Source organism: Podarcis gaigeae (genome assembly GCF_964106915.1).
Source record: "Podarcis gaigeae genome assembly, chromosome: 8".
NCBI lineage: Eukaryota > Metazoa > Chordata > Lepidosauria > Squamata > Lacertidae > Podarcis > Podarcis gaigeae.
The window spans coordinates 39,518,799-39,537,526 of NC_139684.1; the positions used below are offsets into that span (position 1 = coordinate 39,518,799).

Consider the following 18,728-nt stretch of genomic DNA (forward strand, 5'->3'; position numbering starts at 1 on the left):
AGTAATATTTTAAATGATTCAATCACTGTTATATTTCATTGCATGCCACTTAAAAACTACAGTGGTACCTCAGGTTACATACGCTTCAGGTTACATACTCCGCTAACCCAGAAATAGTGCTTCAGGTTAAGAACTTTGCTTCAGGATGAGAACAGAAATCGTGCTTCGGCGGCGCAGCAGCAGCAGCGGGTGGCCCCATTAGATAAAGTGGTGCTTCAGGTTAAGAACAGTTTCAGGTTAAGTACGGAGCTCTGGAACGAATTAAGTACTTAACCTGAGGTACCACTGTACAGTGTTAAGCTGTATGGAAATTGTTGGAATAAATAACAAATAAACTGAGGTTTTCATTTAAGTGATATAAAAACCATTTTAGGGACAGGGGGGAAACGCAAATATTCTTTCCCCAACCTTTGAATCTGAAATAAACTTGAATCATAAATAATATTATTTCCCCATTCTTGGGACCACCTGGGAAACTCAACGAACCTACTGTACATGGAACTGCATGTGAAGAGTGTAGCTGGCTATTTAATGGGACACAGCAGTGGCCAACCTGAGGAATCTCCATCCACATTGGGCCTGCCCATAAGAAAACAAGCCTAGGGTGATATCATCAGCAACCCTTCTCTGCGTGAAACTTCTCTAGGAGAGCTGAGATTTTGCCCGGGCACTGGGTGAGAGTCATTCCAGGTGGCAGCCAGGAGGCGTATGTCCAAATGTGAAAAAACTGATATCAGTTTATATTTATTAGTAATTTTGTATTAATATAAGTTTTCATATGATAACTGCATATTTTTGTAATATGGAACCCTTAATCTGTGTCATGGGTTTGAGCCCCACATTTGGTGAAAGATTCCTACATTGCAAGGGGTTGGACTAGATGATCCTTGTGACCCCTTCCAACTCTACAATTCTGATTCTATAACTTGCTGTACATCACTTAGAGATATTTTAAAATATATTAAGCAGTATGGAAATCACATAAAAAGAAAGAAAGAAAGAAAGAAAGAAAGAAAGAAAGAAAGAAAGAAAGAATTGTTTCTAGTGCATTTTATATTTATTGGTATTTTGGAATATGGCTTTCAGCAACGTAATACACAATAGCTAACACCAAGCTGCTGGTGTTTTGCTGGCTCTGAATGAAAAGCACTGCAAGATTCAAGCATGTCCTGGAAATTTAGTTCTGTGCAATTAAAGCCCTGTTGGATTAAAGCCCTCTTGCCGCCCTAGTGCAACAAATCCACTTAAAAAAAAAACGAAACTGGTTTTTTTGCTGTTAGGAAAGTGATGGGAAATGCTTTGAAAAGTGTGTGGTTAATGAACAAGGAGATTTGTAAATGCCCTGCAAGCAAATAAGGAAGAATGTTTATTGTGGTATAAGCTCCCTGCAAAGAACTCAGAATGAATACTCAATAAAGATTGGATATAACCTAAGCTCTGTGTAATCAGATTGAATGCTCAATAAACAGATTGTCTGGAGGACCTCAGAAATGAAAATGCCTGGACTCAAGCCAAAAGCCTCCACGTCACTTGGGAAAGCACCCCCAATACCAATGAGACAGTCAACTTCCATCTGCTCATCATGCTAGATTCAATGTTGTTGTGTCTCAAATTTCTCTTCCTGGAAACCTCATCTTTGGCTCTTAAACCATCATCTCACTTTCTCTCATTGACTTCAGAAAGCCCCCAATGGCTGTGCTAATCCCAACTACCAGGGGCGCAACCCAAAGAGAGACAACAGATGCTACCTAGCAAGGCCATACAACAAGCCTGTGGCAGAGGCGGGGGTGGGAAATAGAGTGAGTTTGACTCTGAACCACTGAGCAATGCCGATTGCACCCACAACATGTCCAAGATGCAGCTGATCTATTCACTCCTCACTGTGGGTCAGAATAGCTAAGCTGTGTTCTCCTTAAAGAGATAACAGGCAGAGTTCTTCCAAGGCTTTAATGAGCTCTTGCTATCTATTCATCCACCGGCTGTGGCTGCAGCTGCTGTCATAGGTAGTATGTGGCTGAGAGCTAGTTTGGCTAGGGGCATTGATCCAGTTAGTTTCTCTGAGTCCACCTTGTTGCTGGTTTACTTTCTCTTCTTGCTGGGAAAGTAAGCACTGTAAGTCCTCTTGGTCACTGAGTGGGTTCTTGCCATACTCCTGCTGAATCCAGGCCCTGTACTGTCAAGACAAAATCCCAGAGAAGCTGCATAAGATATGAAGGATGAGCAAAGACAATGCAGGCAATGCAGGTAAAACCAATTGGCACAGTGAAGCCTTTCCCAAGTTGGTGCTCTCCAGATGATTTGGACTACAACTCCCATCAGCTTCTACTGGCTGGGGGCCAGTGGGAGTTGTAGTCTTAAATGTCCAGTGGGCACCAGGATGAGGAAGACTGGCCTAACAGGTGTATGTCAGAAGCACCTGGCCTTATACAATTATGATGAAATGACAAGTGAATGCTGTAGTCTATTTTGCAAATGGATTCTCACTACATTGTTCAAATAGCCACCTAAGTGGGGAGGTTGTCATTGCCCACAGCAGTTTCTCTGGTTTGTATCCCCTGCCTTATGTTATTATTAGCATCCTACTCAATATCTCCTCTTTCTCCCCTCCTCTCTTGTCTGCTTGCTGTGCAAAAAATATGACAATTAAATTTTATTTTTTTTAAGCAGCAGCTGTGTTTTAAATGCAGAGTCATTGCTATTTGGTTTTGAGCAAGACATTTGAGCTAGTTAAACAGGGGGGCAGGGAAATCACACCCTGTGTGTTCAATTCAACTCAGAATAAAAGTTGCAGGAACTTACCTAAAACCATGTGAGTAAAGAATTAGGAAATAATGAATACATAACCCTTACAGCTGATTCCCCACGCAGGGAGGATCCCTTGTGAGCGCCACCTCCCACGCACAGCTGTGCTAATGGTCCCCTGATCATTCATGTCCTTAAGTGGGCTACCCCCAGCCTATTGGGGGACTTCCAGTGGGATTTTTTTTTTTAAGATTGCATGTAATAATATATCTGCCCTCTGGGCCATGGAAATCTAATGCACAACTTTTATTCTTTTAATCAGGAAAGCATGCAATGTTTTGTTTCAAGGCGGAGGTGCAATGCTGCTAGCTAGTCACACAGTAAAAAGGAAACTTGGTTTATTTCCTATCAAGGACTTGCAAGTAAACAATGTGATCCATAACCCCAAACTGCCTCAAAGTAACCAATCCTGCATTCACGGCAAAAGTCAAGTGTCATTCTGCTTGGGTGGGTGGAGGACTCTGTTTTGCTTGCACCCTGCGTGAGGCTTGGTTTTTTGTTTTACTAAGTCTTTGGCTTTCAGGGAAGTTGCCTGTTTTCTAGAGATATTTTTAATGTGTATTATTTGTTCGTTTGTTTCTTGAATGGGTGATGTTTTGCCTGCTTTTTGGTAGGTTCCGAGCTTTGCTAGTTTTTCTTCCGTGAAATGGGTATTCTGTGGTGCAACCACAACAATTCCTTAGATTTCCAATTCCTTAGATTTCCTGAGCCCAAAGATGTTCAAGGACCTCTGCATGTTAAACTCTCTGCTTTCTCTGCAAAATAGGTTGTGGGCAGCATACCCATACTCAGTTACCCACTGAAAGCCATGGCTATTAACTTCAATGGAGACAACCCTAAGAAAGCCATATAGACAAGAGGGCTCTGCAAGTAGCTTGGGCTTCTGGTGGAAACAGTGGCTGTCTGCTGGAATGGTTAAGCTGTGTCTCCACCTACATGCAATCTGTGTACCTGTAAATATAATGCAAACATTGCAAAGCGGGGGGGGGGAGTCACCAGGACCAGTAGCCTCCTTCCCAAGAAAACCAAGCAAAGGGAAGCACCTGTCCCTGGAAATCTTCACAGTGAGGGTAAGCACAATGATATTGCTATTTTTATTTCTCTTATCTGCTGCTTTGGACATGCTTGTCAGTTGGAAGCCAGCCTCCAAAAAAAAAAAAAAATTAAATACATAAACTGCCTGAGAAACCAGAGATAAGTTGGTTGGCTTTGCCCTGTGGAGCAGAACATCAGTCCTCCACACCCAAGTCTCGCAGTCTCCGCTCACAGATATAGCTGCAGCACAGAGTGACTTTCATTTAGAACTGAAAGTGAAAGTGGTTCTTGCCACTTTCTAGAGACAAGAAGAGCCCTGTTCAATCATATCAAAGGTCAGGGTTGCCACCTTTGGTCAGGCCAAATAAGGGACTGGTCGGGGGGGGGAAGAATTGGGGGGCTAAAAATTACTTTACCTGGTGCAGAAGTGACTTCAAATCAATCCATTACAATTGATTTGATATGGGCATATGGGCCTACCTCTCTCTCCTCCACTGGACTAGGGCCCTGCAAACTGCTTCTCTTGCTCTCCAACCCATCACTGCTCCCCTGCCCACACAAAACCCGAGACTGCACTGTAGCAGACCTGTGCACTGCACACCCCCTCTCTTGCTCTCTGCAACCCACCCTCTGCCTCCTGGAAGCCCACAAGCTGACCAAAAAGGCAATCAGGGACGGACCCGTTACTATTTCTGCAGCAGGCAGGGTCTCTGTCTCCAGCATCCTATAGCTACCAAATCAGCATAAAAGGGGAGCTTTTTAGCTACTGAGAAGAAATATTCTCATCCTTTGTGCTGATTGGTGCCACAGTGAAAGGAGGTGAGTCAGCCACTGAGGATTGGCTCCTAGGGTCACTCTGGAGATGGTGCTCAGGAAGAACAATGAGTTCTTCTGTATCTTCCAAAGTTTATGTATTTAGGAGCACAGAACCATTAGGTCCAAATCATTTGCCCACACATGTGCACAGAAAATAGTAGATCTAGCTGAAATACAACAAGGGATCTGCACAGATTGTTTCAATGCATCCCTTATTACTATCATTGTATAATTGTAAGATTGTTCTATAAACTTAGAAGGCTGTATAATGTTTATGACTACCATGAAGGGACCCTGCACAATTTACCACTACACCCCTTGGTGTGACATGGGAATGGATATGGTCTGGGGGGAGTTCCAAGGTCCAGGTAGAGAGGCCACATTAGGCCCTCTGGCCTGAGGTTTCCCAGCCCTGCCCTTTCACATAGAACAGATCTGCATTATGCCCCAAAACAAACAGTAGTAGAGTGAAAAGGGCCAGTTCACATCTTCAGCAACCAAACATCCTTCCTTGAGGAAATGTTCTGTTCTGCGAGGCGTCATGCCTGATGCCCAAGTCAGCTGAATTCATGGGGGATGCCCAAATCAGCTGAATTTGTGCCCTTTGGGGGAATGCCTGGCTCAAACAGTTTTTGCAAACTGTGGTACATTTTTCTCCGAAAGCAGCACCACCTCATCTTTCCACCCTCCTTCAGCCCACTCCTCAGCATGGGATATTCTCAGAATATCCTGGAGGTTCTTTATTTTAAAAGAAAGCAACAACTTTCTGAGAAGGGAAGTTAAAGCACAGGGCACTAGACCCATAAATGTTGGGAGTCAGAAGGAACCTGCGGACAGTCTCAGCTGTGAGACATGCTCACACTGGGTTTCCTTCGGGCACTGGGGGGAAAAATTGTTGCAAAGAAAAAGTACTTCCACTTGCTGTCTCACTGTTCTTCAACAATCAGCTTAGGTCCAGGACACCTTCGAAGGATGGCTGTATTTTGGTACAAGTATTGTTCAGAAAATGTGAATTAGGGAGATTTGCCTATCAGTGCAAAGTGAATCTGATTCCTCTCTCATCACTGTGTGTGAGAGAGGAACAAGGAAAGAGCTAACTTTCAGCTATCTCTGAAGACATGAGCCTGTAAATGTTGCTCTGAAGTGCCAACTGGGTTAGTAGACCAGAAGCATGAAGTCTTACCTCCTTGAGCAAAGTGACTTCATACTCCTGAAGCTGTTCCTGGAAGCCAAAGTTGGGGCTCACGTAAGAACGGACAGCTTTGGTGGCTGTCAGGCACTCTTCCCAGCCAAAGTTAGTGACCGTCATGAGATAGGCCACCAGGATGGTGGTGCTGCGAGACACACCAGCTAAGCTGTTGAGCAGAAATAAAGGAGCAATGTTTTCAGTTAGGAACAGGAGTGAAGAAAACCCATGTTAGGATTGTGCAAGACCCCCAAGTCTTGCTCCCTCCACTCTTGGACATATTCCCAAGTTTGTACATGCACTACAGCATTCATGTATCATAGAATTCAAGATGGACGCCCTCTTATCAAGTACCATTTTGCCACCTAAATGTTATGGAGGATAAGGCTATCAACGGCTGCTAAATACCACAGCTCTATTCTACCTCCTTTTTCAGAGACAGTATGCTGCTGAATACCAGTTACTGAGGATCACAAGTGGAGAGATTCTGCATGTATTCAGGTCCTGCATGTGGCCTTCCCATAGGCATCTGATAGACCACTATGGCAACAAGATGCTGGACTCAATGGACTTCTGGCCTAATCCAGCAGGGCTTTTCATATTTTCTTGACTTTATTATTAGCTTTCAAAATCCTTGAGTCTTCATTTACGGTATTTATTTAGAGATTTCTAGCCCATGCCTCCAATGCCTCCCTGTGTAATATGCAGAGTCGCTTACAACAGTTTAAGGTTACTGTGTTTTGTTGTTGCTGTTTATTACATTTACCAGTAACTTTATACCATTAAAAGTTTCAAAGTGACTTGACTAGCTAAAATATAATAGATAACAGCAATGTAAAACTAGGAAAAATTAAAACCACCAACAATATAAAATATATAAAATGCTCATCCGGCAACGTATTACTAAGGACAAGTCCTGTCCACCCCACTAAAAGATGAGCACCCCCGTAACAGGCTAAATTAATTACCATTATCTAAGGACTGGGTAAACAGTTAGGGCTTAGCCTGGTGCCTAAAGACTGACAAAAATGGTGCCAGGTACATCTCCCTCAAGAGACCATTGCCCAGACAAGGGGCCACCACTTAAAAGGCCTGTTCTCACAGGGTACTTCTAATGGCAGTTTATTGTGGACTCTGTTCTACTCAGGGCTGCAAGCTTTTTACAGTGTCCATATGACATCATCCTCATCAAAATGCCAAGCAATATTATTTCTTCATTTACCTTTTCTGCCAGAAATTTGGTAAGTTAGAAAAAGAATACTCCGGAAGGAGTAAATCCAGATGAAATGGAAGGGGAGGATATGGGATGGCCTTATGATGGGGGCGCTGTTGTGTAGATGCTGCAAAAAATGGACTCCACCATGAACTGCCATGTGGCAGAACCCACAGCATCAACAACATAGATTTACAATGCCATAAAGGCAGAGGTCACAGATTAAACATGATTATTTTTTTATTTGATTAATTTTATGACTCACTTCCCATGGAGCATATCAAAGCAATTTCAGAATTATTGGTAGTAGTGGTATTAATTTCCCGACTCGCCCTTCACTTTCAGGTCCCAGGGCAGGTAGCAACAATTTAAAAATCAGCATTAAAAACAGTTAATACAAATGGCAGTCACAGGGTGGGTCCTGAAAACGCATGTCTCAAGTGTCAAAGGCCAGGGTAAAGAGATGCAATAAAAGCAGGCAGGCTACAATAAAAGCATATAAAGCAATTACGCATATTGTTAAAACAAGGGCATTAAATATATATATACATGTATAAAAACTTGACATGATCTTGGTGTGACTCTTGGCTATCAAAATGAGAGACAAGCAGGGAGAAAAGGCTTTGGAATGATGGACATGGTTGATGACAGATGCTGGGAGTGGATTTGACAGTGAGAGTGGAGTGGCTCATCGCCCTTTTGAAGCCTCTACTTGGCTAATGAAGCCATTGGCTAGGATCCAGAGAATGGGGCAAAACGAAGGAGGCAGAATAGAGGAGTGTGTCTAGTCGGCAGCGGGTATCTTCATGCTCCAGCCCCACCCTCTGCAAATGGTTTCTGCACAATCCACATGATACATTGACTGGTTTATAAAATCTAAATAAATTTGCTGCAGCTTGCATAAGGAATCCTTGGGGGGGGGGGGGGGAGTAGCTAAAAGCTGCAACAGCATGCCAAACTAATCATTCAGTGCTAGCTGAACGGAACAAAAGCAAGACCTGCTTCTTTAGCTCAAGCCATTGGTGCTTTCAGAATTGCAACGATAACGTCCAGCTTTAGAGAAAGCAAAATGTTGTTGACAGTGCAATCCTATCCATGTCCACTTAAAGTAAAAGTATGCTCACTTTACCATCTTAGAGCTCAGCAAAGTTGTTCCCTGTCCCCCAGGCATTTCACACCTCTTCCCTCCTCCATTACAACTGTTCACATCAGCCCCAGCTTCAATTCATCTCTGTTTGTGTGCACACCAGGGAGCACTGACAGAGCAAAGATGTCTTTACCCCATGGCAAGAAATGAATTAGGAACAGCTTAAGGACTGCAGTCAGCGAGTTGCTCATTTGAGAAACTACAATGCCAAACAGTAGTACCATAGAACAAGAGATACATATGCATTTTGGATAATGTTGTGTGAGCATGGATGAAAAACCCAGCACTGGAATCACGGAAGTGCACAGCAAACAGTAGTATGAACACAGCCCAGGGATGCTTCCAGGCTGTTGCTATTTTCTGGTGGGACTGAATCACATATCAGCAAATTCAGGTGGTGCAAGGGAAATTTATTTGGAGCTTCTGCACAACAAATCAGCCCCCCTAAAAAAAATTAGACTCTTTGCAATAAGGAAAGTAATGGGAAGAAGCACAGAAAAGTGTGGGATAATGTTTCCTTGATGCAACAACATCTGACCTCCCCACAAACTAATCAGAATGGACTCTCAGTGACTACCGGGTGTCATCTAACCTCCCTGCAAACTTTGTACAAACAAATCAAGCTGAATGCTCAATAAATTTGTCACCTGGAAGTGATTAAAGTCCCGCTACATTCAATACGGCTTCCTCCCGAGTATACATAGATAGGATTGCAGCCTTTATTTTTCTCCTATCTCAGCCTATATTAAACTCTAGCAAATTTGCATGACCTAAATGTATGTATATCAATCAATCTCTTTATAATGATCACTGACCAGTATTCAAAAAAGAAACTTTGTACAAATTTATAAAATAAAATAAAACCATACAAAATAGAGAACCATAACAATAAAATTACTAGTAAATGTACTGTACTGCAGAACACCAGTCACAAAGAACAGAATTGTGAGTTTGCTAAAATTAGTCCCTGGTAGGTATTTAGCCATCCTGGAAGAGGTGGATGCTTTGTAATCTGGAATCATAAAATGCATCCAAATGCCCTGGAAATTTCCAGTAAAAATGTTAGGTATATCATGAGGAGAAGAGCAATACATAAGAGCATGAGTTGTTGAATCTTCCTTCCCAATTCACATTTACATTGACGTTAGGGAATTCTTTGAAACCTCCCCTCCAGAACAGTTGGTGTAACAGCATTTAAATGCACCAGAGTGAAGACTCTGTGGTATTTTGGAACAGAGAGCAGATAGAGATGGCTGACTGGTTTATAGGATGGAAGTACTCTGTCAATTAGCATGTTATTTGAAGTTAAACCTAGATCATTTTGGCATTCAGCATCTGCAATGTGTTGTCTGAGTATTGTTCAAGCAATTTCATTTCCCATGAAGTTAAGATAACTCATGGAAAAACCCATAACGCTGCCACTTTTCAGTCAACGATTGTTTCCAGCCTGAGTGAAAATCAACCTGCAAGGTTAAGGGAGCCAGATCAGTTGAGTATGTATGTATAGTTTAGGAATGACTGCCAGCAGGTTTCCAGAGATATATAAATGTCCGTTTATATATATTTTTTTAATAATAATTTTTATTGGTTTTTTAACAAAAAGACAAACAAAACACAAAACAAAAACATATAAAAACATTTAAAACATGACTTCCCCATACCTTCCTTTCACTGCATCCTTGTTTTACAACTCTTTAGCAACCCTTCAGTCAATTTCTCTAGTAGTTTTCTTTAAATTTCCTTAATGTTAATGTTTACAGCTGTAATTCTCTATTTCTTACCCCTAGACATCTTGTCAGTCCTCAATTTTACAACAATTTTTAAGATATATTTTAAATTTCTTCCAGTCCTCTTCCACTGTCTCTTTCCCCTGGTCGCGGATTCTGCCGGTCATCTCTGCCAGTCCCATAAAGTCAATCACCTTTGTCTGCCATTCTTCCAGAGTAGGTAGTTCTTGCATCTTCCAATACTTTGCCAACAGGATCCTTGCTGCTGTGGTCGCATACATAAAAAAAGTCCTATCCTTCCTTGGCACCAACTGGCCAATCATGCCCAAGAGAAAAGCCTCCGGTTTCTTTATAAATGTCCACTTAAGGACTTTTTTAATTTCATTATAGATCATTTCCCAAAAGGCCTTAATCTTTGGGCAGGTCCACCAAAGGTGATAGAAAGTACCTTCAGACTCATTACATTTCCAACATTTATTATTGGGCAAATGGTAGATTTTTGCAAGCTTGACTGGGGTCATGTACCACCTATAGATCATTTTCATTATGTTCTCTTTTAAGGCACTACATGCCGTAAACTTAATACCGGTGGTCCATAACTGTTCCCAGTCAGCAAACATAATGTCATGACCGATATCCTGTGCCCATTTAATCATAGCTGATTTAACCGTTTCCTCCTGTGTATTCCATTTCAACAGCAAGTTATACATTCTAGATAAATTCTTAGTATTGGGTTCTAGCAGTTCTGTTTCTAACTTTGACCTCTCCTTCTGAAATCCTAATTTCCTGTCCTGCTTAAATGTCTCATTTATCTGATAGTAATGTAACCAATCTCGAACTTTAAACTTTAGCTTCTCATAACTCTGGAGTTTAAACTTTTCACCATCTTGTTCTAGGATTTCACAATATTTTGGCCAGTTGGGTTCCATGTTTAATTTTTTCACCGCCTTGGCTTCCATTGGTGACAACCACCTAGGGGTTTTACTTTCCAACAAATCTTTGTATCGAATCCAAACATTATACAAAGCTTTCCTAATAATATGGTTTTTAAAGCCTTTATGCACCTTTACCTTGTTATACCATAGATATGCATGCCAACCAAGGTTATTATCATACCCTTCTAAGTCCAAAATGTCTGTGTCTTCAAGGAGTAGCCAGTGTTTCAACCAGCAAAAAGCCGCTGATTCATAATAGAGTCTTAAGTCCGGCAGGGCAAAACCCCCTCTATCTTTTGCGTTAGTTAAAATCTTAAATTTTATTCTGGGCTTTTTGCCCTGCCAGACAAATTTAGATATATCTTTCTGCCACCTCTTGAAGCAGTCCATCTTGTCTAGAATCTGTAAGGTCTGAAATAAGAATAACATTCTAGGCAATACGTTCATCTTAATAGCAGCAATTCGGCCTAACAAGGAAAGTCTCAGCCTAGACCATATTTCTAGATCTTTCTTAACTTCTGTCCAACATTTTTCATAGTTGTCTTTAAATAAGTTCACATTCTTAGATGTTAAATTCACCCCTAGGTATTTCACTTTTTTCATTATTTCCAAACCAGTTTCACTCTGAAATCTCTCTTTTTCTTCCATTGTTAATTTTTTTTCCAACACTTTCGTTTTCTGTTTATTCAGTTTAAATCCTGCTACTTGACCAAATATCTCAATTAGTTCTAATGCTCTTTTGGTACTAGTATCTGGCTGTTGCAGCGTTAACACTAAGTCATCTGCAAATGCCCTTAATTTATAATGTTTAGCTCCGACCTGTATTCCTTTAACCAACTGATCCTTTCTAATCATGTTTAACAAAACCTCCAGGACAGATATAAAAAGCAAAGGGGATATTGGGCACCCCTGTCGTGTACCTTTTTCTATAGGTATTTCTTCCGTTACCACATTGTTCACTATTAGCTTTGCTTTTTGTTTAGAATATATTGCACCTATACCGTTTTCGAAACCTTGGCCTACCCCCATCCCTTGGAGATTCTTCATCATAAAACTCCAACAAATGTTGTCAAAGGCTTTCTCCGCATCCACAAAAATCAAAACCGCCTTTCGGTTGATGTCAACTTCTAATAACTCCAAAATGTCTATAATGTTCCTCACATTATCTGACATATGTCTCCCTGGGAGAAAGCCAGCTTGATCTTTATGAATCTCCCCTATCAGCACTTTTTTTAGTCTTTTTGCCAAAATGTCTGCAAAAATTTTATAATCCACATTAAGTAAAGATATAGGGCGGTAGTTTTTAACCTGGTTCTTTTCAGTCTCTGTTTTCGGTATAAGTGAGATGAAAGCCTCTTTCCACGATTCAGGTGCCTTTTTCCCCTCCATAATTTCATTACAAACTTCCTTCAATGGTTGTATTAACCATTCCTTCAACGCTTTGTAATATCTAGCAGTCAAACCGTCTGGTCCTGGAGATTTTCCTAATTGCATGTTCTGAATGGCACCCTCTATTTCCTGATCTGTTATCTTTTCATTCAGAATCGTTTTGCTTTGTTCTGAAATTTTTGGTAAACCATATTTTCTAATAAATTCTTCTATTTCTTGTTCATTAACTGGCCCTTGTGCATACTGTTTCCTAAAAAAGCTTTGAAAGCAATTACTTATCTCATTAGGTTTGTGGATAGTCTTTCCGTCCATTTCTAGACTTGTCACAGTGTTCAGTTTCTGCCTTTTTTTCAATTGCCATGACAGAAGTTTCCCACATTTGTCTGCTGATTCAAATGTCTTTTGTCTCATCTGCTTTATTTTCCATTCTATTTCTTGGTTCATCAGTTCCATATATTGCGTCTGATAATACTTTATTTCTCTCAAAATCTCCTGAGACTTTGGTCTGGACCTCAATTTCTTTTCTGCTTCTTTCATTTTTCCTAAGATTTTTTCTTTCCTCTCATTTTGTTTTTTCCTCTTTATAGAATTCTGTTGAATTAGAAAACCTCGCATCACGGCTTTGCTAGCGTCCCAAATTGTTCTTTTCTCCACATCTGTTCTCAAATTTACCTCAAAATAGTCTTTCACTGCTTTTTGGGCCTTCTTGTAAATCTCTTCATCTTTAAATAAGGTGTCGTTCATTCTCCATCTAAAGGATCCAGTTGTTGTTAGTTTCATCTCCATCTTTACAGCGTTATGGTCGGAGCAGGTTTTGGGCAGATTTCTACTTTTTTTATTCTTGGCGCCAGGCTACTAGTAACCCATATTTGGTCAATTCTTGTCCATGTCATTTTTGCCTCAGAGAAGAAGGTTCCCTCTCTCTCCAGAGGGTTCCTTGTTCTCCAGATGTCAATCAAATCCATAGTTTCAGTCATTTCAAAAAAAGTCTTTGGTAGTCTCCCTTCCTTAGAAATCACTTGTCTCTGTGCTTTGTCCATGTTTGTGGAGACAACTCCGTTCATATCTCCCATCATTAAGATTTTATAGTCCAGGAAGTCCATTAATGTCTCATGCAGCTTCTTAAAGAATTCAGCCTTCCCTTCATTTGGTGCATATACTCCTACTATCAAAACTTTTTCTCCTTGAATTTGAATTTCAACTGCCAGGTATCTTCCTTGTTAATCTTTAAATATCATTTTTGGAACCAGCTTTTCTTTTACGTAGATCACCACACCTCTTTTCTTGACTTTGTCTGATGATATAAATTCTTGTCCCAATCTCTTATGTGTCAAAAGTTTCCTGTGTATCCTGGCAATATGGGTTTCTTGTAAACATATTATATCTAACTGTTCTTTCTTTAAAATGTGAAAAACTTGATTTCTTTTTCGGGGAAGGTTTAGACCATTGCAATTCCAACTCAGAAGTTGCAGAGACATCTTGTTACTGGGTACCTTTTCCACCGACTGCTCCAAGCTTTTGTTCCTCCTCAGTTGGTATTGGGTTAAGTCCAAATGATAAGTTTGCGATATCAGTTGGTTCTCTCTCTCCTACCGTTCCTTTCCGCAGGTCTTCTAAATATCTCTCCAAAAACTGTTCTTTGTCTTGAATTGTTTTTATTTTTATCTTCTTACCTTTGAAGTTAAAGGACAAGCCTTGTGGGAACTCCCACCTAAATGGGATGGTATTTTCCTTCAGCAGGTCAACTAGATCTTTATAGAAGGTTCTCACCTCCAAAATGTATTTAGGGATGTCCTTGAAGATCTGTATTTGACAATTCTGGATCACCAGTGCCTTTTGATAGTGTAGATTCAGTATTTTATCTCTTTCTTCCTTGGATCTCAACGTTATTAGACAATCCCTTGGTTTCTTGCTCTGTCTCCTGCCCAGCCGGAAGGCTGTAGTTATCACAAACTCCTCCTCTTTCTCCAATTCGTCTTGCCAAAATTCCTCAAAGTTCTCTGTAAGGGATTCCGCAAGGTTGTCCCCCTCACTTTCAGGAACCAATCTTAGTTTCAGATTTTTCCCTTTCCTCTCCAGTTCCATTAAGGCCAAAGTTGCATCATGCTCATTCACTTTTTTTGCAATTGGCACAAACTTTTCCCTTGTCTCCTCTGCAGTGCTTTTAGCACTTTCAGCGATTTTTCTTGTTTCTGAACTTTCTTGTATTAATCGATTTATAGAATCTGTGTTAGTTGTCACAGTTGCCGTGTTCAAGTCCAATCTCGCTGTCAGTTCTGTCAATTTTTTAGAATTTTCTGTAGACTGCTTTGTCAATGCTTCCAACGATTGATTTATCTTAAGCAGTGCCTGTGTCATAGAATCCATTGATGCAGTTGTTACTTTTTCCTGTGCAGCTGGTACTGCTCCTGACATAGAGCCCCTTTTCTTTTGTGCTTGTGCTTGCTTTGTTTTTGATCTAGTTGATATCTCATCCACTGGGGTGCTCATATCCAAGGTCGTTCTCACAGGAAAGATTTACAAGTGGAAAATCCCACTACTTCTTCCTCAATGGAACTGTTTCCCTTGAAACCCTCTAGAGGGGGCAAATTGTGTCCAAATAGGAATAAGCCACAAAGAAACAAGAAAGCATAGAGCGATGAAAAAGTTCAAAAGTCCAATTGTAAATCCTTACTTTGTTTCAGTTCAAAATTCAACAGTATAAATCCACTAAAGTCCCGTCATTTTGTTACAAATAAAGTCCCACTTTGTATCCAAGATCCGTCTGACAGATCGCTTTCCCGGTGCCTTATTCAGGCAGCCCGAATCAGAGGATTTGACAGTGAAAGATTTCCCGTCCAAATTATTTAATGCAGGTTAAACAATGTCCCAATTATCTTCCCCCCTTCTCCTGCCGGATGGGGGGAGGTCTACGTTCGATGTCAGGTTTGCTGGATTAAAGAAAAGTTTCCCTTTTAAATACAGCTTGCTTTTTCGTTGCTTTGTTAGTCATGCAGTTCGGGAAGGCAGACTTCCTTAATTTATGCCTTTCCCGTTTTCAGCCGAATGTCAAAATTTTTAGTGTCCCGTTAATCTTATTCTCTTGTTCTTACTCACGGGTGATATTGTCAATCTTTAGTTTCAGGAAGGAATCGGCGCTCTCCGTTGATGGCGACGCGGCTTCACTCCACGGGCTGGGTAACGATTCTCAGCACCGCGCTCACACCCGGTGCCGCTCCGGAGCCTTTAAAAAGGCTCTTTCACAGTACCGGGGGGCGCAAAGGTGCCCGCCGAATCTCCTTGCTCACAGGCTTCTGCGCCTGTGATTTTAGGGGTCCCCCGCTCACCGTAGCGGGTCAGACCCGAACTCGTGGAGCAGTCCTGCTTCGGAGCTCGAAGCAAGGACCGCCATTAACGCTGGCGCCGACCGGAAGTCCTCTAAATGTCCGTTTATATATATATTATAGTGTGCTCCCCATCCTGAAAAGGAAATACAGAGAAAAGCAGCTCACCAATGAATGAGACATCCTCCTCCGTGTAGCCGACATTCATGAATAAACTTGATGCACTCCTTGAAGTGTTGTATCCTGAGAGCAAAGAAGAAAAATTAGGAATTGTTTGCCCTGAACTAGAGATGAAGGTGAAATTTGATTCAGCATGAGAACCAAATCACAGCTATCCTTCAAAAAGTGTTACTCATCCGAAATTTGGTGATGCAGTTCTCCAATGGAATAATGTTTACAAAAATGCATATATTAGGGGAAAGGGTGCAAATAAATGAAGGTATTGATGAAAATACCATACAAAGATGCATTAAATTAGGGGAAATTGCTCGCAGAAATGTGGGAATGAGTAAAAACTGCATGTAAAAATGTGTTTATTAGCAGAAATTTGCTTTGACATGCTTTATATTGTGTGTTTTATATTGTAAACTGCCCTGTGATCTTCAGATGAAGGGCAGCATAGAAATTTAATAAATAAAATATAAATAAATAAACTGTCAGCACCCTAACAAACAACAGTTCCCAGGATAATTTGGAGGAAAATGTAAGTGTTTAAATTGATATGATACTTCTTTAAATTTATGGTGTAGATTTGGTCTAGGACTCAGGGTCATCCAACTGAGTAAATCTTAAACAAACTAAATGAAGGCCTTCATCACACAATGCATTATTATTAATTCACGAACTCACTACCACTTGATGTGATGGTGGAAATTGACTTCATATTGTCAGTATGTTGCAGGACAGATTGAAAGTGACAAGGAAATGCACTGGAAAGTATGGAATGAATGAATGACTAATGGGAAGGTGTAACAACACCCCTCAAACAAATCAAGATGAACGTTCATTGCCGTATAACCGCCCTGCAAACATATCAGAATGAATGCTCATTAAAGACCAGACCAAATCTAAACTCTGCATTAGCTTTGTGCAAGCCACTCAGGAAGAATGCTGAATAAACTGGTCATCTGGAGAACTTAGATGGCTTTCAAATGGAAATAGACAATTTCATGGAGGAGATGAGCTTATCAGTGGCTCATAGGTGTGCTGGTAGCTAAATAGAACCTAGAGAACTATACTGTCCAAGGGCAGTATAGCTGTGAATGCCAAACACAATTGCAGGAGAGGCTTGTAGGCTTTCCAGAGGCATCTGGTTGGTGAAAAGGTGGCTGCTGGAATAGATGGATTGATGGTCGGATGAAGAAAGGAAGTGCTGTAGCTCTGTAGCAGAGCACATGAGTAGCCTGCAGAAGATCCCAGGTTTAATCCCAGCATCTCCAGGTTTTAGACCCCTGTCTGAAACCTTGGAGAGCCACCACCAGTCTGACTCAGTATAAGACAGAATGAGGCAGTATAAGACTCAGCTCCAGGCACATTGACAGACCAACTCTGTGTTACAAAGATGTCTGCAAATGTGACATGAAGGCTGGCAACATCAACCCCACCCTGTGGGAATCCCTTGCAGACAACTGCAGTGCCTGGAGGCAGACAGACAGACAGGTTGTGCATCCATAGCAGTGACCAGACTGTGAGGAGCTCAGGGAGAAGAAATGCCATGGTGCATCTGCAGCAGCACAACCCTCATCTGCCCCAGCTGCAACAAAACATGTCTGTCCTATGTCTCTACAGCCACAGCAGGCGGTGCACTCCTCCACTGTCTACCGAGACAATGCCAACAAGTATAAGGCATCTGTGCAAGCCTGCACCCTCCTAAGTCTGCACACAAGGGGCACAAGATCACTGCATCACATCACTGAGAGTTATCCACAGCTGCAGTCAGATCTGTGCACGATCCTGCCCCTCCCCCTTCCCTTTCACCCTTTAGTGCCACTCCTTTGATGCTGGCAAAGGAACTGACAGCACCTCCTTTGACCTTCACTTACGAAAAGGAAATGAAAGAAAAATGAAACCAAACAAAGGTGTGGGCAGCGCCAGAAGCAATGCCAGTAAAGAGGCACTCAACACTGTACGTTGGCAGTCAGATTTCCTGCTTGATGATAAGCCTGGTAAACTTGAGGCATGCTGAGAAAAAGGAGACTCATCCCAGGTCCTTGACACCTCAACAAAAGGTGTTTCCATTCACAGAAATAACACTCAGGTACTGTAAAATCCCCTTCTCGATTTCTTCACTCTGGCCTGATGAGAAGTGGATGACGAGGTAATGAATCCTCTCAATTTGGTAATCTATTTTTAGATCCTGAGTGCAGAATTGTTGTTTATTTAAAAGTTAAAATGGAATTGTTGTTGCTGCTGCCAGTGGTGTAGTGTGGGGGAGCCATGGGGCAGTTGTCCCGCACACAACATTGTCAGGGGTGCAAAATTTCAATACCCATTGCTGCCTCAGTACAGCTGCCCACTTTCGTCCCTGGGCTCCATTGAAAACGGCTTCTCCATGAGAACCAGAAAGTGACCTTTCCATACAACAGAGTGACTCTTCTTTTCTTATCTCTGAGGCTGCAATATCCTGGGTGATGTTGACACCATTAGGCAGTTGAACACACATGTGTACTCTGTCCATTTCCCTCCCTCCTACCCACCCGCTACCCACAGCCTCGGGAGCTGGCTACCCACGCTACACCACTCGTTGCTGCTGTTCTTGTTCTTGTAATAATAATTAATTTTCTTCTCTGCGGGATGCACACACTTTTTATTTCAGGCATTTTAAGTGAGTTTTTCTGATGAGATGGCTAGTTTTAACTGATCTTAAGATATACTAGCAACCTCATACCCATTGTTGCTCAGGAATTCTAAAAAACCAGTGCAGTTTTGAAATCCTTGGTTAAAGTATCAGTGCAGTTTTGAAATCCTTGGTTAAAATCAGTGCAGTTTTGAAATCAGTGGTTACAATCAGTGCAGTTTTGAAAGGTTCAAGCCCACCATCTTGATTCCAAATGGCACCCAATTGTATCTCAGCATAGACAAAAACCCACTCCTCGATCTCAGGAACTAGCATGTAAAATTAGGTGATGATAACTTAGGAGATGTCCAGATGCATA

General features: G+C 41.5%; 1 protein-coding gene across 2 annotated transcripts in view; it reads right to left on the reverse strand.

Moving 5' to 3' along the window:
• Positions 1-1,035: 1,035 nt before the first annotated feature.
• The window catches only part of LOC310850986 (dual specificity protein phosphatase 22-A-like), a 30,550-nt gene continuing 12,857 nt past the window's right edge, over positions 1,036-18,728 (reverse strand). For both annotated transcript variants that reach the window (XM_083753015.1, XM_083753014.1), the window contains 3 exons: positions 15,742-15,816; positions 5,837-6,008; positions 1,036-2,173 (listed from right to left, as the gene is read on the reverse strand). In XM_083753015.1, the coding sequence (XP_083609141.1) occupies positions 1,961-2,173; positions 5,837-6,008; positions 15,742-15,816 (460 nt within the window). In that variant the 3' untranslated portion in view covers positions 1,036-1,960. The remainder of the gene's footprint in view (positions 2,174-5,836; positions 6,009-15,741; positions 15,817-18,728) is intronic.